The sequence below is a fragment of the Eutrigla gurnardus genome, assembly GCF_963514095.1.
Source record: "Eutrigla gurnardus genome assembly, chromosome: 4".
NCBI classification, from domain to species: Eukaryota; Metazoa; Chordata; class Actinopteri; order Perciformes; family Triglidae; genus Eutrigla; species Eutrigla gurnardus.
This window is the reverse complement of record NC_139918.1, coordinates 12,054,253-12,078,680: the sequence shown is the minus strand read 5'-3', so window position 1 is coordinate 12,078,680 and position 24,428 is coordinate 12,054,253. Positions and strand designations below refer to the sequence as shown.

Below are 24,428 nucleotides of genomic sequence, written 5' to 3'. Positions count from 1 at the left end.
GGTTCATTCCTGGCAGGCAAGGTGCTAACAATATAAGGAGAACTCTGAACATCATTACTTGTGCTAAAAGAAACAAGAAAACGTCAATGTTAATAAGCTTTGACGCACAAAAAGCTTTTGACACTGTGAAGTGGGACTTTCTGTACAGAACGCTACTGGTCATGGGATTCCACCCAAAATTTGTAAATTGGGTCAGGGTTATCTACAGAAATCCTAAATCACGTGTCAGAGTAAATGGATGCTGCTCTGAATTCTTCAACCTACAGAGGGGGGTGAGGCAGGGCGATTGTCTCAGTCCCCTGCTTTTTGCTATAAATATTGAACCCCTGGCAGCTTCTATAAGACAAAATGAGGAAATAAAAGGCATTAATGACATGGGCAATAAGGAACACAAGATATCTCTTTATGCAGACGATATCCTGACTTATATAAGTGATCCAATCCTTTCTGTTCCTGCACTGATAGATGCCCTGAAGACATATGGAGAACTTTCTGGTTACCAAATCAACCAATCAAAATCAGAGGCAATGATGTTAGCTGGACATTGGCCAGTTCAATTGTCAGGAAGGCTTGACTTCCGCTGGTCGCAAGAGTTTAGATATCTGGGTATTATTTTAACAGCAGATCTATCAAAATTATTTAAAGCCAACTATGGGAAATTGATGGGCCACATAAAAGCAGACCTTACAAGATGGGAAATCCTACCTCTATCCCTGATAGGCAGAATAGAAACTATTAGAATGAACATTTTACCTAGGCTGCTATTTCTCTTTCAATCACTACCTATCTATGTTCCTGCTTCCACCTTTACTATATTGGATAAATGGCTGTCTAAGTTTATTTGGCAAAGCAAGCGACCCAGACTTAAATTTAAAAGACTACTTTGTCCAAAAGAAAATGGAGGCCTGGACTTGACTAACCTGATGAAATATTACTGGGCAGCCCAACTCAGATCAATGGTGGCTTGGATATCCCAAGACACTGACACTATTTGGGTTGGAATGGAACAGAATGAATGTCCAAATCTGTCATTAAGTTCAATTCCATTCTTAAACCAAAATATATGGGGGAAAAATAAGATTGTTAATGTATGGAGTAAGAATACCTTAAAAATATGGTCAATTGTGAGGAAAAAACTACAACTTCCCATGACCACTTCCAGAGCTATCATGATAGCAAACAACTGCGAGTTCTCCCCAGCTAGACTGGACAAGGGATTTCTGAAATGGAAGGAGAGGGGTTTGGTGGTTTTGGATCAGTTGTTTGACGGTCCAGTCCTAAAATCATTTGAACAGCTTAAAGAGGAATATGATTTACCAAATCAGGACTTTTTCAGGTATTTACAAATTAGGCACTATTTGCAAAAGCATCAAGAATGGGATAAGCTCTGCTCCTTGCCAACAAAAATAGAACACTTCTTTATATCAGTAACTAAAGGAACAGTGAAGACAAAGCTCATATCACATATTTATAAGATACTGCAAGAAGAACTTAAAGAAAATAACTTAGATATTAAACAAAAATGGGAACTAGAAATGAACACAATAATCCCAGATGAGCAGTGGGAGACGTCATGTAGTCAAGGACATAGGGCAACCAGCAGCCCAAACTGGAAGGAATTTGGATGGAAAATTAAAATGAGATACTTTAGAACTCCATCTTTAACATCAAAATGGAGCAACACCTCAGATTGTTGCTGGAGAGGTTGTGGCTTGGTGGGGGATCACACGCATATATTTTGGGACTGCCCAAAGGTACTAGACTACTGGCATAATGTACAAGAAGAAATAAGAAAATGTCTCTGTATAGATCTACCTCTTGAACCATCATACTTTATACTGGGGGTACTGCCTGTCGATCTTGAAGAGCATAGCCAAGTATATTTGCTGAGAGTCCTTCTTTTAATAGCAAATAAGGTAATCACAGCATCTTGGCTGAAGCCCCACCCTCCAACAGTTGTTCAATGGAGAGACAGAATCCAAGACGTTTATAAAATGGAACATATAACAGCATTGTTACAACTGAAAGAAGATGTATTCTTAAACAAATGGTCACCCATTGCCTTACATTTTCACTTTATATGAATGATATGCAGAATATTATTATTTACTTATTTTTCCCTATGTGGGTTTCTGCAATGTTGTGGGTGCTCTTGCCTTTTTTTTTTTTTTTTGTGTCCGTCCCCCCCCCCCCCCCCCCCCCAACCCCCCCTTTATTTTTTTTATTTTTTTTAATCATTATTATTTTATTTTAATTTAATTCATTTTTTTTTTTTTGTAGACAATGGTCATTTGCACTGTAAATCCAGGTAGATATGTGATATCACTGAGATAAACATCTCTTCTCACATCATGATTAGGAGGAAGGATATCTGTGGACAAATCACCATTCTGTAGACTTACCTGTGGCATTTTACTGTATCATCTGTGACATACTGTATGACTGCACTTGATAAATGGAATAAAAAACAAGTTCAAAAAAAAAAAAGAAATGGCTGAATGGTTTTCTTTATTAGCTGTTCTCCTTTTGATTCTCACTGATTAGAGGTTTTATTTTAGTGTGCAACATAATATCAGCCATGTTTCATAGAAGTGTTGAGGTTGGTTTTGGACTTTTTCTCATGTTTCCATCTCCTGAAGTTCAGGTTGACCACATTTGAAGATTTTATGTCAGGTGATGTTTACACATTTACATTTCAGATCAAATAATGAAGTGTGCTTTCTGTTGATTAGTTGTGAAACGAGAGGATGCTATGAATGAAATGACATCACAAGTAAAGTGTATCAATACTACAGATCGATGGATTCAGTCACCAAAAGAAGCAGATCTGGTTCCTTGAGTCCTTCTGGATTGGGGTCTGCTGTTTGCTGCTGAGCAGGTAAAGTCCAGTGGTTTCTCATGACCGGCCAGTTACCTCCCTCTCCAGGATGGACAAAGTCCTCCTTGGTGTCAACACTGTCCCATTTTCTTTCAAAATGCACAATTCCTTCAGGTCGTTGTCCAGGTGCAAGTGATGAGTGGAGTTTAGGTTTGCAGTCGCTGATCAATGTGAGCCTCTTTGAGACAAAAGCAGAGTCGTCTACTGACAACAACTCACTTTCTGGTCACCTCCTTTGAAATGTAACGATGTTTGTTCGGACAATCAAGTGATAATTATGTATGAAAAATACATGCATACAATGAGTCACAACAACAATCAATGGAAGTGAGTGTGAAAAACCCAGTAGGCCTAATCCACTGGGAAAATTCTCCCACGACCACGAGGCAACTCCAGCCAATCAAGAGGGATCAATTGCTCAGTTTGCATTCATGTCATCAACATGCAGGCAGCAGTCTCTACTATCCATATCAGAACAAATTTGCCATTTTCAAAGACTTTTGCTTGTCACAGTGATCTGTTATTCTGAAGTTTGACAGAAGTTTTGAAAATTCCTATTTTTTTCTGGTTTGTGTCAGGAGGCATGTTTGATCCTCAGTGGGAAATTATATGTAATCCATAAATCAAATAAAATGTGATGCCTTACATTCAAAGTGAATGTGAAACATGATGCAAATCCAGATTGTGTCCCATCATGGCCAAGGAATAAAAATACTTGTTTTATGGCTTATCTTTGAGTTTACAAAATTGCCTTTTTTGACATAAGGATTTCAGTGTCTGTGGTTTGATTGTAGTCTTGGGAAATATTGTTTTACTTCAACCAGTCTGACTAAATGAGGTTATCGCTAACTACACATTGTGTACTTAATGTGATTCATTATATCTAAATTAAACAAAAACCCCTTCATGAACAAAAATGGGAAAAAATGTGTGCGAAAATCACTGTCATGTTTGACTACTGATCTCAGAGCAGTGAAGAACCAACAATCCGCAGCAAACATGGAGACACAATGGGTTGAAGAGTTAAAAGACTGAATTCAACTGTTAACTGACTTCTGTCTATTTGAGTTTACAGAGCACAACAGATTCCCCGTAACAGAAATCTAAAGAAAATCCAGCATGGAGAGGCTCAGTGAACCTGGTCTGGACTCTGTGGAGGAGAGTCATGGTCTTGGAGACCCTATAGAAGGACAGTATACCTGCTCCGTGATCCAGGTACACTCCTACTTTGGAGGACGGAGGACCTGAGACGGGAGTTAGGACTTTGTTGTGAATGAGTTCATATCTCTTATTGTCACTTGCTAATGCCCAAGATTTATCACTGTATCCAAACCCAACTTCTTGCAGGTTACCTTTTCTGATGTTACTCTTGTATGCGACTGCTATAGAAATTAACCCCCCAGTGTTCTCCACCTCCCAGTAACAGCGTCCAGTCAGACTCTCTCTACTCAGGACCTGATTCCAATCTTGGAATCTGTCTCTGTGATGACGAACGGTCTGTCCTGGTACCGTCATTGTTACTTTCCTGTTCCCCTCAGATAATATCAAGTCTCTGTGTGCCGTGTTTGGATCCAGTGTGAGTGCACATGAATATTTTAAGAATTCAGCTCTGGTCCTGGGCTCTGGTTGCGGCAGTGAAACAACCACATCAGTCCCTTTAGCTAAGACCTTCATCCATTTCTCTGTCAGAACATCATGCAGGTCATCTCTGACCGCTGACACAGCCGCTGTCACGTCCTCAAAGTTGCGCAGAGGACGGGTGTTGATGCTGGATGAGTGTGTGGACTCACCGAGTGGTGACAGCGACGGGTAGTCGTGTAGAAACTGGTTGTGATCCTCTGTGTGTGAGAACTTCTCCAGCTCAGCGTCTTTCCTCTTCAGCTCACTGATCTCCTGCTCCAGCTTCTCCTGAAGCTCTGTGACTCGACTCACTTCAGTTTCCTGCCGGGATCTGACCTGCTGCTTCACGTCAGAGCGTCTTTTCTCCATGAGACGGATCAGCTCAGTGAACATCACCTCACTGTCCTCCACTGCTTTATCAGCAGAGTGGTTGATAGCCTCCACCTCCTGTTGGAGCAGCTTCACATCTTTGTCTCTGTCCTGGCTTCTCTGCTGGATGTTTAGTCCACTCACATCCAACTCTCTCTGCCTCTCAGTCCTTTCTGCTGCAGCTGAGACTGTGTCGTGGCCTTTGTGTTCCTCCACAGCGCAGAGATAACAGATAGACTGCTGATCAGTACGGCAGAACATCTTCATCACCTCGTCATGACGAGAGCACACGTTCTCCTGGAGCTTGTTGGAGGGCTCCACCAGCTGATGTTTCTTGAATGCTGGTGATTCATAATGAGGCTGGAGGTGTTTCTCACAGTAAGAGGCCAGACACACCAGACAGGACTTGAGGGCTTTCAGTTTCCTCCCAGTGCAGAAATCACAGGCCACATCTTCAGGTCCAGCATAGCAGAGACCAGCAGGAGCAGCTTGGAGTCCAGTCTTCTTCAGCTCCTCCACCAAAACTGCCAACATGGTGTTTTTCAGCAGGACAGGCCTCGGTGTAAAGGCCTGACTACACTGAGGGCAGCTGTGGATCTCCTTCTTATCCCAGTAGGTTTCAATACACTTCATGCAGTAGCTGTGTCCACAGGGAATAGTCACCGGGTCCTTCAGTAGATCCAAACAGATGCAACAAGAGAAGGTTTCCTGGTCCAGGTTGAGTCTTTTCTGTTCCATTTCTCCTCTCAGTGAACAAAGAGTTTCTCTGAACAAAGTCAGCAGCAGCTCTGACCAACAGGCTAAGGCTAAAGAATCATGATCCTGGAGGGATAGCTCAGGGCTTGTGCCCTTTTCTACCCATAATTTTTTATGTCAGGAGGGGGGCGGAGAGGTGGGAGGAGGCAAAGGACTCGTGAGGTTTTAACACATGAAGACCAAGGCACAAATAAACAAATAAAAATAACAATAAACCAAACACCGTGTGTGCATATTATTTACATTACTGTGTGTGTGTGTGTGTGTGTGTGTGTGTGTGTGTGTGTGTGTTTGCATGTGGTGTGATGTTAGGAGAAGTGATCTACAAGTTCATTAATTCAGTTCTGGGAGCTTTGGGGGGTCTGTAAGTGGGGGTCTTTGGCCAGCTGCAGCATGAATGACATGGGGGTATCAAGTATGGTGTGTGCTTCCTGTATGGTTTTCTGGAGTGAAGGGTTGTTTATTGCTGTTCTCATGTATTTCCGTGCTATGACTTGGTGTCTCTTTCTGACAGTCTGAATGCCAGTTATGGTGTGGATGTAATGGTTGCTGATGTAAAATGGGAGTCTGTGAGCCAGTTTCAGTGCTTTGTTTTGAATGACTTGTAGTCGTTGTAGCTGGTTGTCGGAGAGGGTGATCCAGGCAGGGACGGAGTATTCGAAGAGTGGTCTGATGTATGCCAGGTAAACTTTAATGACTGTTGATGGTGATGCGCCATGTTTTCCACAGAGGGCTTTGAGGTGGTTGAGTCTGTTGTTTGCTTTTTGTTCCAGGTTATTGATGTGTTTGGTCCAGGTCATATTGTTTTGGAATGTTACACCGAGGAACGTTGCGTCTTTACTGGTATTGATTTGGTGATTGTTGAGTGACAAGTTGATGTTGTTGGTCTGCAGGTGTGGGTTTTTGGTGAAGAGGATGCATTGGGTCTTGACAGGGTTCAGTTTGATTCTCCACATGTTTGTCCAGGTTTCTATTTCAACGATGCATGTTTGGAGTTTCTTAGCTGCTAGGTGTGGGCGTTTTGAGCTGGACCAGTAACAGAGGTCATCTGCAAACTGTGAGACTTTGGCTATGGTGGCTGGGGGTAGTAGATGTCAGAAATGTATATGAGGAATAATAGTGGGCTCAAAACTGCACCCTGTGGAACTCCTGCTTGGGGGGTGAAAGATGTTGAGATTGTGGAAGCAACTTTCACTTTGATTTGACGGTTATCCAGAAAGCTTGAAATGATGGATTGGGTGGGTTGTGGCAGTTTGAGGTTGGTGTCCAGTAGTCTGTATTTGAGTCCGTTGTGCCATACTTTGTCGAATGCTTTTTCAATGTCGAAGAATATTGCCAGGGTTATTTCTTTTTTGTTGAAGTTTCTGTGGATGTCTTCTGATAGTCTGAGAATGTTGTCTGTGGTTGCTCTCCCTTTCCTGAAACCGGCTTGGTGAATTCCCAGGAGGCCCATTGAGTCGATGTGGCTGGTGAGACGTGAGGTGAGGATTCTTTCAAATAATTTCCCTATGTGGCTGAGAAGGCTTATGGGGCGGTAACTTGTGGTGTTGTGTGGATCTTTTCCGGGTTTATGAATCATGATGACTACTGCAACTTTCCATGGTGAGGGGAAATGACCAGTGGAGAGGCAGGTGGAGAAGAGTTGTCCAAGGTGCTGAAGGTAGGTGGCTGGTGCTTGTTTTATTAGTGTGGTGTCGACATTATCTTCTCCTGGTGCTTTGTTTTTCATTTTCTTTAGGTGCAGTTGTATTTCCGGCATGGTGACTGGTTTTGTGAGGGGTTGGTGCTCTGTAGTGAAGTTGGCAGTGTTTGTCTGTTTTATGTTGTGTTTTGCTATTTCATTATCAACCAGATCTTTCCACTCATTGTCAAAATGGGGGTCTGTTGGACAAGAGTGAATGTTTTCCAGGTGTTTTCGGAAGAGTGTGGCCTTTTCGGTGTTGTTATTGATTATTGTTCCTGATGATTTGAGTGGTGGTGTGTTATTGGTCTCTGGGTCTCCGTTTAGGTTCTTTATTTTTTGCCAGAATGTCCGGGGGTTTGTGTCTTGGTCGAGTTTTCTGTAGAATGTGTTCCATGTTCTCTGTCGGTGGAGGGTGAGTTGTGTTTTGATAGTGCTTTGCAGTCTATTTAGTTCAGTTTTGATGTGGGGTGACCTGAACCTGATGAAATCTCGTCGCAGCTTCCTTTTGTGCCTGATGAGTTGGAGGAGGTGAGCAGGTAATGTCTGTTTCGGTGGTTTTGCAGATTGTAGGGATATGGTTTCCTCTCTGGCTTGGGTGAGAATTTGACTTAGAAGTGATGCTTGTTGGTCCAGGTGTTGAGGGGTGGTGATGAGAGTGATGTTCTTCAGTTTGTCTTCAATGTTTGATCTGTATTTTTCCCAGTCTGCTGTTTTGTAGTTGTGTTTGTTCTTGTTGGAGGCTTGTAGCTGAAAAGAGAATGTGGTGAGGACAGGTAGGTGGTCGCTGGAGAGGTGGCTGGTGGTGGAGAACTCATGGAGTTTGGAAGCCAGGTCCGGGGAGCATATAATGAGGTCCAGGATATCCGAGTTGCCAGTTGATGGAGATATGTAAGTGGGTTCATTTGTATTGATGATTATTAAGTTGGTGTCAGTGAGGATCTGTTTGAGTATTCTGCCACTTGTGTTTGTTTTATTACAGTAGAAATCAACGTGTTTGGCATTGAAGTCTCCCATGATGAGGGTGTGGCTGGAGGTGGATACAGCTTGTAACAGGTTTGCAGAGGGTTTTATTCCCGGGGGACAATAGATGCTGATGACTGTGATGGAGTGATTTAAGTGCGTTTTCATTTTTATTGCAACATATTCGTTTCCGTTGAGTTCTTCTGATGTGAGACCAAAATCCATTTCACTGTATTCAATGTTTTTCTTGATTAAGATGGCTACTCCTCCTCCATGTCCTGTCTGTCGCTCTTTTCTGATGATAAAGTATCCGGGAATATTGATCCGTGATTTGGTTGATAAAAGTGTTTCGTTTATGGAAGCTACAGAGATGTTTTTGTCATTTAGCAGTTGGATTAGTTCTTCTTTATTTCCTCTCATTCCCCTGATGTTTAGATGTAAAAAGGTGCAGAGTGTCATGATGAGAATTATGGTGGAAAAACCGGTGTGGTGTTCTTGGTGGGAGGGTTTTGTTCATGAACTGTAGTTTGTGTGTTTCTTGATGCTTTTGATGACTTCTTCAATTTTAGTGTCGTCCATGGCCAGTTTTTTCAGGTCATCTCGGAGATGAACAAGATGAGTGCTGTCTCTGGGGTGCAGGCTGGAGGGGTTGGTTGGTTTTCCAGGGGGTGGTGGCTTATTGGCAAGTGGAGTCATGTTTGACAGGTAGATTGGGCAGGCCTTGGAGGCGGCAGAATGTTCGCCTGCACAGTTAGCACACTTGGCTTCATGTTTTTCCTTGGTGCAGGTTTTGTGGTGGTGATTTTCTCCGCATCTCAGGCAGACAACCGGGTTATTGCAGTTGATGGATATGTGATTGAACTGTTGACATTTGAAACATTGTTTGATGGTGGGTGGGGGCCGTGCCTTCTCCACTCGATACTGAAATAGGTCCATGTAGAATCCTTCGTGTAGAAGGCCGGCAGCTTGGTCTGGGTTGGTGAGGTGGATTTTGAGGAAAGTGGTTGGCTGCTGAGTATTTCTACTTATGATTCTGTGTAGTCTGGTGATTTGGATGCCTTGTTTTTCCAGTTCTTCTTTCACTTGTGCTTCTGTGATGTTGGTGTTGATGCCTTTGATGACCAGTAGTTTTACAAGGGTGTCAGATGTTTTAGTGCCTTGTTTGCGTGCTAGTCTGCAGGTGAAGTGTGCGCCGTTGAAGGCTCCTTCAGGCCATGGTGATAGAAGACTGTTCAGGTAGGGGATATCCTTAGGGAAGATGAGGAGATTGCCATTTCGCATGTGGACCAGTTTTTGAAGTTGGATTTGTGGCTTGTGTTTTTGTATTTCTTTGCTAATGGATAAGTTAGTTGTAAAGGAGATGTCTGGGGTTTTGTAGTTTTCTATTACAACCGGTGTAAGGTGATGGTTTTCTGCAGACTCTATTCTTGCTCTTTTTCTCTGACCAACAGGCAGAGACGAGCTGTCTTTATAGCAGGAGATGGAGGGAGGGGTTACCAAGGTTTCTGGTATTCAGAACTTGATTGGACCGCAGCAGAGTCGGGGCGGGCCCTTTGAGGTCATTGGTCGGTCGGTTGGAGCGTCCCCATTGGCTTGTTCAAAGAGAGAAAGAGCTCCAAATCCAAATGGACATAAGTGCCTATTGTGGTGAAATTAAGTTTATGGGGAAAATGTGACAAAATGACTCCTGCTATGTATTGAAATGGCTGAATGGATTTCTTTATTAGCTGTTGTCCTTTTGATTCTCACTGATTAGAGGTTTTATTTTAGTGTGCAACATAATATCAGTCATGTTTCATAGAAGTGTTGAGGTTGGTTTAGGACTTTTTCTCATGTTTCCATCTCCTGAAGTTCAGGTTGACCACATTTGAAGATTTTATGTCAGGTGATGTTTACACATTTACATTTCAGATCAAATAATGAAGTGTGCTTTCTGTTGATTAGTTGTGAAACGAGAGGATGCTATGAATGAAATGACATCACAAGTAAAGTGTATCAATACTACAGATCGATGGATTCAGTCACCAAAAGAAGCAGATCTGGTTCCTTGAGTCCTTCTGGATTGGGGTCTGCTGTTTGCTGCTGAGCAGGTAAAGTCCAGTGGTTTCTCATGACCGGCCAGTTACCTCCCTCTCCAGGATGGACAAAGTCCTCCTTGGTGTCGACACTGTCCCATTTTCTTTCAAAATGCACAATTCCTTCAGGTCGTTGTCCAGGTGCAAGTGGTGAGTGGAGTTTAGGTTTGCAGTCGCTGATCAATGTGAGCCTCTTTGAGACAAAAGCAGAGTCGTCTACTGACAACAACTCACTTTCTGGTCACCTCCTTTGAAATGTAACGATGTTTGTTCAGACAATCAAGTGATAATTATGTATGAAAAATACATGCATACAATGAGTCACAACAACAATCAATGGAAGTGAGTGTGAAAAACCCAGTAGGCCTAATCCACTGGGGAAATTCTCCCACGACCACCGAGGCAACTCCAGCCAATCAAGAGGGATCAAATGCTCAGTTTGCATTCATGTCATCAACATGCAGGCAGCAGTCTCTACTATCCATATCAGAACAAATTTGCCATTTTCAAAGACTTTTGCTTGTCACAGTGACCTGTTATTCTGAAGTTTGACAGAAGTTTTGAAAATTCCTATTTTTTTCTGGTTTGTGTCAGGAGGCATGTTTGATCCTCAGTGGGAAATTATATGTAATCCATAAATCAAATATAATGTGATGCCTTACATTCAAAGTGAATGTGAAACATGATGCAAATCCAGATTGTGTCCCATCATGGCCAAGGAATAAAAATACTTGTTTTATGGCTTTCTTTGAGTTTACAAAATTACCTTTTTTGACATAAGGATTTCAGTGTCTGTGGTTTGATTGTAGTCTTGGGAAATATTGTTTTACTTCAACCAGACTGACTAAATGAGGTTATCGCTAACTACACATTGTGTACTTAATGTGATTCATTATATCTTAATTAAACAAAAACCCCTTCATGAACAAAAATGGGAAAAAATGTGTGCGAAAATATTGAGCTTTCAGAAAATGTATTGCAGTTTCAATTTCAAAATACCAATATTGTAGTTTACAGTACCAATATAACTTTTTTTTTTAATCATGAACATGATCAACTGTCATGTTTGACAGCTGATCTCAGAGCAGTGAAGAACCAACAATCCGCAGCAAACATGGAGACACAATGGGTTGAAGAGTTAAAAGACTGAATTCAACTGTTAACTGACTTCTGTCTTTTTGAGTTTACAGAGCACAACAGATTCCCCGTAACAGAAATCTAAAGAAAATCCAGCATGGAGAGGCTCAGTGAACCTGGTCTGGACTCTGTGGAGGAGAGTCATGGTCTTGGAGACCCTATAGAAGGACAGTATACCTGCTCCGTGATCCAGGTACACTCCTACTTTGGAGGACGGAGGACCTGAGACGCGAGTTAGGACTTTGTTGTGAATGAGTTCATATCTCTTATTGTCACTTGCTAATGCCCAAGATTTATCACTGTATCCAAACCCAACTTCTTGCAGGTTACCTTTTCTGATGTTACTCTTGTATGCGACTGCTATAGAAATTAACCCCCCAGTGTTCTCCACCTCCCAGTAACAGCGTCCAGTCAGACTCTCTCTACTCAGGACCTGATTCCAATCTTGGAATCTGTCTCTGTGATTACGAACGGTCTGTCCTGGTACCGTCATTGTTACTTTCCTGTTCCCCTCAGATAATATGAAGTCTCTGTGTGCCGTGTTTGGATCCAGTGTGAGTGCACATGAATATTTTAAGAATTCAGCTCTGGTCCTGGGCTCTGGTTGCGGCAGTGAAACAACCACATCAGTCCCTTTAGCCAAGACCTTCATCCATTTCTCTGTCAGAACATCATGCAGGTCATCTCTGACCGCTGACACAGCCGCTGTCACGTCCCCAAAGTTGCACAGAGGACGGGTGTTGATGCTGGATGAGTGTGTGGACTCACTGAGTGGTGACAGCGACGGGTAGTCGTGTAGAAACTGGTTGTGATCCTCTGTGTGTGAGAGCTTCTCCAGCTCAGCGTCTTTCCTCTTCAGCTCACTGATCTCCTGCTCCAGCTTCTCCTGAAGCTCTGTGACTCGACTCAATTCAGTTTCCTGCCGGGATCTGACCTGCTGCTTCACGTCAGAGCGTCTTTTCTCCATGAGACGGATCAGCTCTGTGAACATCACCTCACTGTCCTCCACTGCTTTATCAGCAGAGTGGTTGATAGCCTCCACCTCCTGTTGGAGCAGCTTCACATCTTTGTCTCTGTCCTGGATTCTCTGCTGGATGTTTAGTCGACTCACATCCAACTCTCTCTGCCTCTCAGTCCTTTCTGCTGCAGCTGAGACTGTGTCGTGGCCTTTGTGTTCCTCCACAGCGCAGAGATAACAGATAGACTGCTGATCAGTACGGCAGAACATCTTCATCACCTCATCGTGACGAGAGCACACGTTCTCCTGGAGCTTGTTGGAGGGCTCCACCAGCTGATGTTTCTTGAATGCTGGTGATTCATAATGAGGCTGGAGGTGTTTCTCACAGTAAGAGGCCAGACACACCAGACAGGACTTGAGGCCTTTCAGTTTCCTCCCAGTGCAGAAATCACAGGCCACATCTTCAGGTCCAGCATAGCAGAGACCAGCAGGAGCAGCTTGGAGTCCAGTCTTCTTCAGCTCATCCACCAAAACTGCCAACATGGTGTTTTTCAGCAGGACAGGCCTCGGTGTAAAGGTCTGACTACACTGAGGGCAGCTGTGGATCTCCTTCTTATCCCAGTAGGTTTCAATACACTTCATGCAGTAGCTGTGTCCACAGGGAATAGCCACCGGGTCCTTCAGTAGATCCAAACAGATGCAACAAGAGAAGGTTTCCTGGTCCAGGTTGAGTCTTTTCTGTTCCATTTCTCCTCTCAGTGAACAAAGAGTTTCTCTGAACAAAGTCAGCAGCAGCTCTGACCAACAGGCAGAGACGAGCTGTTTTTATAGCAGGAGATGGAGGGAGGGGTTACCAAGGTTTCTGGTATTCAGAACTTGATTGGACCGCAGCAGAGTGGGGGCGGGCCCTTTGAGGTCATTGGTCGGTTGGTTGGAGCGTCCCCATTGGCTTGTTCAAAGAGAGAAAGAGCTCCAAATCCAAATGGACATAAGTGCCTATTGTGGTGAAATTAAGTTTATGGGGAAAATGTGACAAAATGACTCCTGCTATGTATTGAAATGGCTGAATGGATTTCTTTATTAGCTGTTGTCCTTTTGATTCTCACTGATTAGAGGTTTTATTTTAGTGTGCAACATAATATCAGTCATGTTTCATAGAAGTGTTGAGGTTGGTTTTGGACTTTTTCTCATGTTTCCATCTCCTGAAGTTCAGGTTGACCACATTTGAAGATTTTATGTCAGGTGATGTTTACACATTTACATTTCAGATCAAATAATGAAGTGTGCTTTCTGTTGATTAGTTGTGAAACGAGAGGATGCTATGAATGAAATGACATCACAAGTAAAGTGTATCAATACTACAGATCGATGGATTCAGTCACCAAAAGAAGCAGATCTGGTTCCTTGAGTCCTTCTGGATTGGGGTCTGCTGTTTGCTGCTGAGCAGGTAAAGTCCAGTGGTTTCTCATGACCAGCCAGTTAACCTCCCTCTCCAGGATGGACAAAGTCCTCCTTGGTGTCAACACTGTCCCATTTTCTTTCAAAATGCACAATTCCTTCAGGTTGTTGTCCAGGTGCAAGTGGTGAGTGGAGTTTAGGTTTGCAGTCGCTGATCAATGTGAGCCTCTTTGAGACAAAAGCAGAGTCGTCTACTGACAACAACTCACTTTCTGGTCACCTCCTTTGAAATGTAACGATGTTTGTTCGGACAATCAAGTGATAATTATGTATGAAAAATACATGCATGCAATGAGTCACAACAACAATCAATGGAAGTGAGTGTGAAAAACCCAGTAGGCCTAATCCACTGGGAAAATTCTCCCACGACCACCGAGGCAACTCCAGCCAATCAAGAGGGATCAATTGCTCAGTTTGCATTCATGTCATCAACATGCAGGCAGCAGTCTCTACTATCCATATCAGAACAAATTTGCCATTTTCAAAGACTTTTGCTTGTCACAGTGACCTGTTATTCTGAAGTTTGACAGAAGTTTTGAAAATTCCTATTTTTTTCTGGTTTGTGTCAGGAGGCATGTTTGATCCTCAGTGGGAAATTATATGTAATCCATAAATCAAATATAATGTGATGCCTTACATTCAAAGTGAATGTGAAACATGATGCAAATCCAGATTGTGTCCCATCATGGCCAAGGAATAAAAATACTTGTTTTATGGCTTATCTTTGAGTTTACAAAATTACCTTTTTTGACATAAGGATTTCAGTGTCTGTGGTTTGATTGTAGTCTTGGGAAATATTGTTTTACTTCAACCAGACTGACTAAATGAGGTTATCGCTAACTACACATTGTGTACTTAATGTGATTCATTATATCTAAATTAAACAAAAACCCCTTCATGAACAAAAATGGGAAAAAATGTGTGCGAAAATATTGAGCTTTCAGAAAATTTATTGCAGTTTCAATTTCAAAATACCAATATTGTAGTTTACAGTACCAATATAACTTTTTTTTTATCATGAACATGATCAACTGTCATGTTTGACTACTGATCTCAGAGCAGTGAAGAACCAACAATCCGCAGCAAACATGGAGACACAATGGGTTGAAGAGTTAAAAGACTGAATTCAACTGTTAACTGACTTCTGTCTATTTGAGTTTACAGAGCACAACAGATTCCCCATAACAGAAATCTAAAGAAAATCCAGCATGGAGAGGCTCAGTGAACCTGGTCTGGACTCTGTGGAGGAGAGTCATGGTCTTGGAGACCCTATAGAAGGACAGCATACCTGCTCCGTGATCCAGGTACACTCCTACTTTGGAGGACGGAGGACCTGAGACGCGAGTTAGGACTTTGTTGTGAATGAGGTCATATCTCTTATTGTCACTTGCTAATGCCCAAGATTTATCACTGTATCCAAACCCAACTTCTTGCAGGTTACCTTTTCTGATGGTAAAAGGTAACCTATATGCGACTGCTATAGAAATTAACCCCCCAGTGTTCTCCACCTCCCAGTAACAGCGTCCAGTCAGACTCTCTCTACTCAGGACCTGATTCCAATCTTGGAATCTGTCTCTGTGATTACGAACGGTCTGTCCTGGTACCGTCATTGTTACTTTCCTGTTCCCCTCAGATAATATCAAGTCTCTGTGTGCCGTGTTTGGATCCAGTGCACATGAATATTTTACAGATCGATGGATTCAGTCACCAAAAGAAGCAGATCTGGTTCCTTGAGTCCTTCTGGATTGGGGTCTGCTGTTTGCTGCTGAGCAGGTAAAGTCCAGTGGTTTCTCATGACCAGCCAGTTAACCTCCCTCTCCAGGATGGACAAAGTCCTCCTTGGTGTCAACACTGTCCCATTTTCTTTCAAAATGCACAATTCCTTCAGGTCGTTGTCCAGGTGCAAGTGGTGAGTGGAGTTTAGGTTTGCAGTCGCTGATCAATGTGAGCCTCTTTGAGACAAAAGCAGAGTCGTCTACTGACAACAACTCACTTTCTGGTCACCTCCTTTGAAATGTAACGATGTTTGTTCGGACAATCAAGTGATAATTATGTATGAAAAATGCATGCATGCAATGAGTCACAGCAACAATCAATGGAAGTGAGTGTGAAAAACCCAGTAGGCCTAATCCACTGGGAAAATTCTCCCACGACCACCGAGGCAACTCCAGCCAATCAAGAGGGATCAATTGCTCAGTTTGCATTCATGTCATCAACATGCAGGCAGCAGTCTCTACTATCCATATCAGAACAAATTTGCCATTTTCAAAGACTTTTGCTTGTCACAGTGACCTGTTATTCTGAAGTTTGACAGAAGTTTTGAAAATTCCTATTTTTTTCTGGTTTGTGTCAGGAGGCATGTTTGATCCTCAGTGGGAAATTATATGTAATCCATAAATCAAATAAAATGTGATGCCTTACATTCAAAGTGAATGTGAAACATGATGCAAATCCAGATTGTGTCCCATCATGGCCAAGGATTAAAATACTTGTTTTATGGCTTTCTTTGAGTTTACAAAATTGCCTTTTTTGACATAAGGATTTCAGTGTCTGTGGTTTGATTGTAGTCTTGGGAAATATTGTTTCACTTCAACCAGTCTGACTAAATGAGGTTATCGCTAACTACACATTGTGTACTTAATGTGATTCATTATATCTAAATTAAACAAAAACCCCTTCATGAACAAAAATGGGAAAAAATGTGTGCGAAAATATTGAGCTTTCAGAAATTTATTGCAGTTTCAATTTCAAAATACCAATATTGTAGTTTACAGTACCAGTATAACTTTTTTTTTTAATCATGAACATGATCAACTGTCATGTTTGACTACTGATCTCAGAGCAGTGAAGAACCAACAATCCGCAGCAAACATGGAGACACAATGGGTTGGAGAGTTAAAAGACTGAATTCAACTGTTAACTGACTTCTGTCTATTTGAGTTTACAGAGCACAACAGATTCCCCGTAACAGAAATCTAAAGAAAATCCAGCATGGAGAGGCTCAGTGAACCTGGTCTGGACTCTGTGGAGGAGAGTCATGGTCTTGGAGACCCTATAGAAGGACAGTATACCTGCTCCGTGATCCAGGTACACTCCTACTTTGGAGGACGGAGGACCTGAGACGCGAGTTAGGACTTTGTTGTGAATGAGTTCATATCTCTTATTGTCACTTGCTAATGCCCAAGATTTATCACTGTATCCAAACCCAACTTCTTGCAGGTTACCTTTTCTGATGTTACTCTTGTATGCGACTGCTATAGAAATTAACCCCCCAGTGTTCTCCACCTCCCAGTAACAGCGTCCAGTCAGACTCTCTCTACTCAGGACCTGATTCCAATCTTGGAATCTGTCTCTGTGATTACGAACGGTCTGTCCTGGTACCGTCATTGTTACTTTCCTGTTCCCCTCAGATAATATCAAGTCTCTGTGTGCCGTGTTTGGATCCAGTGTGAGTGCACATGAATATTTTAAGAATTCAGCTCTGGTCCTGGGCTCTGGTTGCGGCAGTGAAACAACCACATCAGTCCCTTTAGCCAAGACCTTCATCCATTTCTCTGTCAGAACATCATGCAGGTCATCTCTGACCGCTGACACAGCCGCTGTCACGTCCTCAAAGTTGCGCAGAGGACGGGTGTTGATGCTGGATGAGTGTGTGGACTCACCGAGTGGTGACAGCGACGGGTAGTCGTGTAGAAACTGGTTGTGATCCTCTGTGTGTGAGAGCTTCTCCAGCTCAGCGTCTTTCCTCTTCAGCTCACTGATCTCCTGCTCCAGCTTCTCCTGAAGCTCTGTGACTCGACTCAATTCAGTTTCCTGCCGGGATCTGACCTGCTGCTTCACGTCAGAGCGTCTTTTCTCCATAAGACGGATCAGCTCAGTGAACATCACCTCACTGTCCTCCACTGCTTTATCAGCAGAGTGGTTGATAGCCTCCACCTCCTGTTGGAGCAGCTTCACATCTTTGTCTCTGTCCTGGATTCTCTGCTGGATGTTTAGTCGACTCACATCCAACTCTCTCTGCCTCTCAGTCCTTTCTGCTGCAGCTGAGACTGTGTCGTGGCCTTTGTGTTCCTCCACAGCGCAGAGATAACAGATAGACTGCTGATCAGTACGGCAGAACATCTTCATCACCTCATCATGACGAGAGCACACGTTCTCCTGGAGCTTGTTGGAGGGCTCCACCAGCTGATGTTTCTTGAATGCTGGTGATTCATAATGAGGCTGGAGGTGTTTCTCACAGTAAGAGGCCAGACACACCAGACAGGACTTGAGGGCTTTCAGTTTCCTCCCAGTGCAGAAATCACAGGCCACATCTTCAGGTCCAGCATAGCAGAGACCAGCAGGAGCAGCTTGGAGTCCAGTCTTCTTCAGCTCCTCCACCAAAACTGCCAACATGGTGTTTTTCAGCAGGACAGGCCTCGGTGTAAAGGCCTGACTACACTGAGGGCAGCTGTGGATCTCCTTCTTATCCCAGTAGGTTTCAATACACTTCATGCAGTAGCTGTGTCCACAGGGAATAGTCACCGGGTCCTTCAGTAGATCCAAACAGATGCAACAAGAGAAGGTTTCCTGGTCCAGTTTGAGTCTTTTGTGTTCCATTTCTCCTCTCAGTGAACAAAGAGTTTCTCTGAACAAAGTCAGCAGCAGCTCTGACCAACAGGCAGAGACGAGCTGTTTTTATAGCAGGAGATGGAGGGAGGGGTTACCAAGGTTTCTGGTATTCAGAACTTGATTGGACCGCAGCAGAGTGGGGGCGGACCCTTTGAGGTCATTGGTCGGTCGGTTGGAGCGTCCCCATTGGCTCGTTCAAAGAGAGAAAGAGCTCCAAATCCAAATGGACATAAGTGCCTATTGTGGTGTAATTAAGTTTATGGGGAAAATGTGACAAAATGACTCCTGCTATGTATTGAAATGGCTGAATGGATTTCTTTATTAGCTGTTCTCCTTTTGATTCTCACTGATTAGAGGTTTTATTTTAGTGTGCAACATAATATCAGTCATGTTTCATAGAAGTGTTGAGGTTGGTTTTGGACTTTTTCTCATGTTTCCATCTCCTGAAGTTCAGGTTGACCACATTTGAAGATTTTATGTCAGGTGATGTTTACACATTTACATTTCAGATCAAATAATGAAGTGTGCTTTCTGTTGATAAGTTGTGAAACGAGAGGATGCTATGAATGAAATGACATCACAAGTAAAGTGTATCAATACTACAGATCGATGGATTCAGTCACCAAAAGAAGCAGATCTGGTTCCTTGAGTCCTTCTGGATTGGGGTCTGCTGTTTGCTGCTGAGCAGGTAAAGTCCAGTGGTTTCTCATGACCAGCCAGTTACCCTCCGTCTCCAGGATGGACAAAGTCCTCCTTGGTGTCAACACTGTCCCATTTTCTTTCAAAATGCACAATTCCTTCAGGTCGTTGTCCAGGTGCAAGTGGTGAGTGGAGTTTAGGTTTGCAGTCGCTGATCAATGTGAGCCTCTTTGAGACAAAAGCAGAGTCGTCTACTGACAACAACTCACTTTCTGGTCACCTCCTTTGAAATGTAACAATGTTTGTTCGGACAATCAAGTGATAATTATGTATGAAAAATACATGCATACAATGAGTCACAACAACAATCAATGGAAGTGAGTGTGAAAAACCCAGTAGGCCTAATCCACTGGGAAAATTCTCCCACGACCACCGAGGCAACTCCAGCCAATCAAGAGGGATCAATTGCTCAGTTTGCATTCATGTCATCAACATGCAGGCAGCAGTCTCTACTATCCATATCAGAACAAATTTGCCATTTTCAAAGACTTTTGCTTGTCACAGTGACCTGTTATTCTGAAGTTTGACAGAAGTTTTGAAAATTCCTATTTTTTTCTGGTTTGTGTCAGGAGGCATGTTTGATCCTCAGTGGGAAATTATATGTAATCCATAAATCAAATATAATGTGATGCCTTACATTCAAAGTGAATGTGAAACATGATGCAAATCCAGATTGTGTCCCATCATGGCCAAGGAATAAAAATACTTGTTTTATGGCTTATCTTTGAGTTTACAAAATTACCTTTTTTGACATAAGGATTTCAGTGTCTGTGGTTTGATTGTAGTCTTGGGAAATATTGTTTTACTTCAACCAGACTGACTAAATGAGGTTATCGCTAACTACACATTGTGTACTTAATGTGATTCATTATATCTAAATTAAACAAAAACCCCTTCATGAACAAAAATGGGAAAAAATGTGTGCGAAAATATTGAGCTTTCAGAAAATTTATTGCAGTTTCAATTTCAAAATACCAATATTGTAGTTTACAGTACCAATATAACTTTTTTTTTTAATCATGAACATGATCAACTGTCATGTTTGACTACTGATCTCAGAGCAGTGAAGAACCAACAATCCGCAGCAAACATGGAGACACAATGGGTTGAAGAGTTAAAAGACTGAATTCAACTGTTAACTGACTTCTGTCTATTTGAGTTTACAGAGCACAACAGATTCCCCGTAACAGAAATCTAAAGAAAATCCAGCATGGAGAGGCTCAGTGAACCTGGTCTGGACTCTGTGGAGGAGAGTCATGGTCTTGGAGACCCTATAGAAGGACAGTATACCTGCTCCGTGATCCAGGTACACTCCTACTTTGGAGGACGGAGGACCTGAGACGCGAGTTAGGACTTTGTTGTGAATGAGTTCATATCTCTTATTGTCACTTGCTAATGCCCAAGATTTATCACTGTATCCAAACCCAACTTCTTGCAGGTTACCTTTTCTGATGTTACTCTTGTATGCGACTGCTATAGAAATTAACCCCCCAGTGTTCTCCACCTCCCAGTAACAGCGTCCAGTCAGACTCTCTCTACTCAGGACCTGATTCCAATCTTGGAATCTGTCTCTGTGATTACGAACGGTCTGTCCTGGTACCGTCATTGTTACTTTCCTGTTCCCCTCAGATAATATCAAGTCTCTGTGTGCCGTGTTTGGATCCAGTGTGAGTGCACATGAATATTTTAAGAATTCAGCTCTGGTCCTGGGCTCTGGTTGCGGCAGTGAAACAACCACATCAGTCCCTTTAGCCAAGACCTTCATCCATTTCTCTGTCAGAACATCATGCAGGTCATCTCTGACCGCTGACACAGCCGCTGTCACGTCCTCAAAGTTGCGCAGAGGACGGGTGTTGATGCTGGATGAGTGTGTGGACTCACCGAGTGGTGACAGCGACGGGTAGTCGTGTAGAAACTGGTTGTGATCCTCTGTGTGTGAGAGCTTCTCCAGCTCAGCGTCTTTCCTCTTCAGCTCACTGATCTCCTGCTCCAGCTTCTCCTGAAGCTCTGTGACTCGACTCAATTCAGTTTCCTGCCGGGATCTGACCTGCTGCTTCACGTCAGAGCGTCTTTTCTCCATGAGACGGATCAGCTCAGTGAACATCACCTCACTGTCCTCCACTGCTTTATCAGCAGAGTGGTTGATAGCCTCCACCTCCTGTTGGAGCAGCTTCACATCTTTGTCTCTGTCCTGGATTCTCTGCTGGATGTTTAGTCGACTCACATCCAACTCTCTCTGCCTCTCAGTCCTTTCTGCTGCAGCTGAGACTGTGTCGTGGCCTTTGTGTTCCTCCACAGCGCAGAGATAACAGATAGACTGCTGATCAGTACGGCAGAACATCTTCATCACCTCATCATGACGAGAGCACACGTTCTCCTGGAGCTTGTTGGAGGGCTCCACCAGCTGATGTTTCTTGAATGCTGGTGATTCATAATGAGGCTGGAGGTGTTTCTCACAGTAAGAGGCCAGACACACCAGACAGGACTTGAGGGCTTTCAGTTTCCTCCCAGTGCAGAAATCACAGGCCACATCTTCAGGTCCAGCATAGCAGAGACCAGCAGGAGCAGCTTGGAGTCCAGTCTTCTTCAGCTCCTCCACCAAAACTGCCAACATGGTGTTTTTCAGCAGGACAGGCCTCGGTGTAAAGGCCTGACTACACTGAGGGCAGCTGTGGATCTCCTTCTTATCCCAGTAGGTTTCAATACACTTCATGCAGTAGCTGTGTCCACAGGGAATAGTCACCGGGTCCTTCAGTAGATCCAAACAGATGCAACAAGAGAAGGTTTCCTGGTCCAGGTTGAGTCTTTTGTGTTCCATTTCTCCTCTCAGTGAACAAAGAGTTTCTCTGAACAAAGTCAGCAGCAGCTCTGACCAACAGGCAGAGACGAGCTGCTTTTATAGCAGGAGATGGAGGGAGGGGTTACCAAGGTTTCTGGTATTCAGAACTTGATTGGACCGCAGCAGAGTGGGGGCGGGCCCTTAGAGGTCATTGGTCGGTCGGTTGGAGCATCCCCATTGGCTCGTTCAAAGAGAGAAAGAGCTCCAAATCCAAATGGACATAAGTGCCTATTGTGGTGTAATTAAGTTTATGGGGAAAATGTGACAAAATGACTCCTGCTATGTATTGAAATGGCTGAATGGATTTCTTTATTAGCTGTTGTCCTTTTGATTCTCACTGATTAGAGGTTTTATTTTAGTGTGCAACATAATATCAGTCATGTTTCATAGAAGTGTTGAGGTTGGTTTTGGACTTTTTCTCATGTTTCCATCTCCTGAAGTTCAGGTTGACCACATTTGAAGATTTTATGTCAGGTGATGTTTACACATTTACATTTCAGATCAAATAATGAAGTGTGCTTTCTGTTGATTAGTTGTGAAACGAGAGGATGCTATGAATGAAATGACATCACAAGTAAAGTGTATCAATACTACAGATCGATGGATTCAGTCACCAAAAGAAGCAGATCTGGTTCCTTGAGTCCTTCTGGATTGGGGTCTGCTGTTTGCTGCTGAGCAGGTAAAGTCCAGTGGTTTCTCATGACCGGCCAGTTACCTCCCTCTCCAGGATGGACAAAGTCCTCCTTGGTGTCAACACTGTCCCATTTTCTTTCAAAATGCACAATTCCTTCAGGTCGTTGTCCAGGTGCAAGTGGTGAGTGGAGTTTAGGTTTGCAGTCGCTGATCAATGTGAGCCTCTTTGAGACAAAAGCAGAGTCGTCTACTGACAACAACTCACTTTCTGGTCACCTCCTTTGAAATGTAACGATGTTTGTTCGGACAATCAAGTGATAATTATGTATGGAAAATACATGCATACAACGAGTCACAACAACAATCAATGGAAGTGAGTGTGAAAAACCCAGTAGGCCTAATCCACTGGGAAAATTCTCCCACGACCACCGAGGCAACTCCAGCCAATCAAGAGGGATCAATTGCTCAGTTTGCATTCATGTCATCAACATGCAGGCAGCAGTCTCTACTATCCATATCAGAACAAATTTGCCATTTTCAAAGACAATATTCTGTATTCTGATGTTTGACAGAAGTTTTGAAAATTCCTATTTTTTTCTGGTTTGTGTCAGGAGGCATGTTTGATCCTCAGTGGGAAATTATATGTAATCCATAAATCAAATAAAATGTGATGCTTTACATTCAAAGTGAATGTGAAACATGATGCAAATCCAGATTGTGTCCCATCATGGCCAAGGATTAAAATACTTGTTTTATGGCTTATCTTTGAGTTTACAAGATTGCCTTTTTTGACATAAGGATTTCAGTGTCTGTGGTTTGATTGTAGTCTTGGGAAATATTGTTTTACTTCAACCAGTCTGACTAAATGAGGTTATCGCTAACTACACATTGTGTACTTAATGTGATTCATTATATCTAAATTAAACAAAAACCCCTTCATGAACAAAAATGGGAAAAAATGTGTGCGAAAATATTGAGCTTTCAGAAATTTATTGCAGTTTCAATTTCAAAATACCAATATTGTAGTTTACAGTACCAATATAACTTTTTTTTTATCATGAACATGATCAACTGTCATGTTTGACAGCTGATCTCAGAGCAGTGAAGAACCAACAATCTGCAGCAAACATGGAGACACAATGGGTTGAAGAGTTAAAAGACTGAATTCAACTGTTAACTGACTTCTGTCTATTTGAGTTTACAGAGCACAACAGATTCCCCGTAACAGAAATCTAAAGAAAATCCAGGCATCTCTCAGTGAACAAAGAGTTTCTCTGAACAAAGTCAGCAGCAGCTCTGACCAACAGGCAGAGACGAGCTGTTTTTATAGCAGGAGATGGAGGGAGGGGTTACCAAGGTTTCTGGTATTCAGAACTTGATTGGACCGCAGCAGAGTGGGGGCGGACCCTTTGAGGTCATTGGTCGGTCGGTTGGAGCGTCCCCATTGGCTCGTTCAAAGAGAGAAAGAGCTCCAAATCCAAATGGACATAAGTGCCTATTGTGGTGTAATTAAGTTTATGGGGAAAATGTGACAAAATGACTCCTGCTATGTATTGAAATGGCTGAATGGATTTCTTTATTAGCTGTTCTCCTTTTGATTCTCACTGATTAGAGGTTTTATTTTAGTGTGCAACATAATATCAGTCATGTTTCATAGAAGTGTTGAGGTTGGTTTTGGACTTTTTCTCATGTTTCCATCTCCTGAAGTTCAGGTTGACCACATTTGAAGATTTTATGTCAGGTGATGTTTA

General features: G+C 42.9%; 3 protein-coding genes across 3 annotated transcripts; all 3 read right to left on the bottom strand.

The window, feature by feature from the left end:
* Positions 1 to 3,937: 3,937 nt before the first annotated feature.
* LOC311012446 (tripartite motif-containing protein 16-like) lies at positions 3,938 to 5,605 on the bottom strand (the record flags this gene model as incomplete). Its single annotated transcript, XM_084007907.1, has 1 exon — positions 3,938 to 5,605. The coding sequence occupies one exon, from the start codon at positions 5,603 to 5,605 to the stop codon at positions 3,938 to 3,940; it is 1,668 nt and encodes a 555-aa protein (XP_083864033.1).
* A 5,896-nt stretch (positions 5,606 to 11,501) lies between these two features.
* Positions 11,502 to 18,404, bottom strand: LOC311012445 (E3 ubiquitin/ISG15 ligase TRIM25-like; the record flags this gene model as incomplete). The annotated part of the gene is made up of 2 exons (XM_084007906.1): positions 16,878 to 18,404; positions 11,502 to 13,157 (listed from the first exon to the last, which is right to left on the bottom strand). The coding sequence occupies exons 1-2, from the start codon at positions 18,387 to 18,389 to the stop codon at positions 11,502 to 11,504; spliced, it is 3,168 nt and encodes a 1,055-aa protein (XP_083864032.1). The 5' UTR covers positions 18,390 to 18,404.
* Positions 18,405 to 20,355: 1,951 nt separating this feature from the next.
* LOC311012444 (tripartite motif-containing protein 16-like) lies at positions 20,356 to 21,996 on the bottom strand (the record flags this gene model as incomplete). The annotated part of the gene is made up of 1 exon (XM_084007905.1): positions 20,356 to 21,996. Exon 1 carries the CDS (start codon positions 21,916 to 21,918, stop codon positions 20,356 to 20,358), a length of 1,563 nt encoding a protein of 520 aa, XP_083864031.1. The 5' UTR covers positions 21,919 to 21,996.
* Positions 21,997 to 24,428: the final 2,432 nt, after the last annotated feature.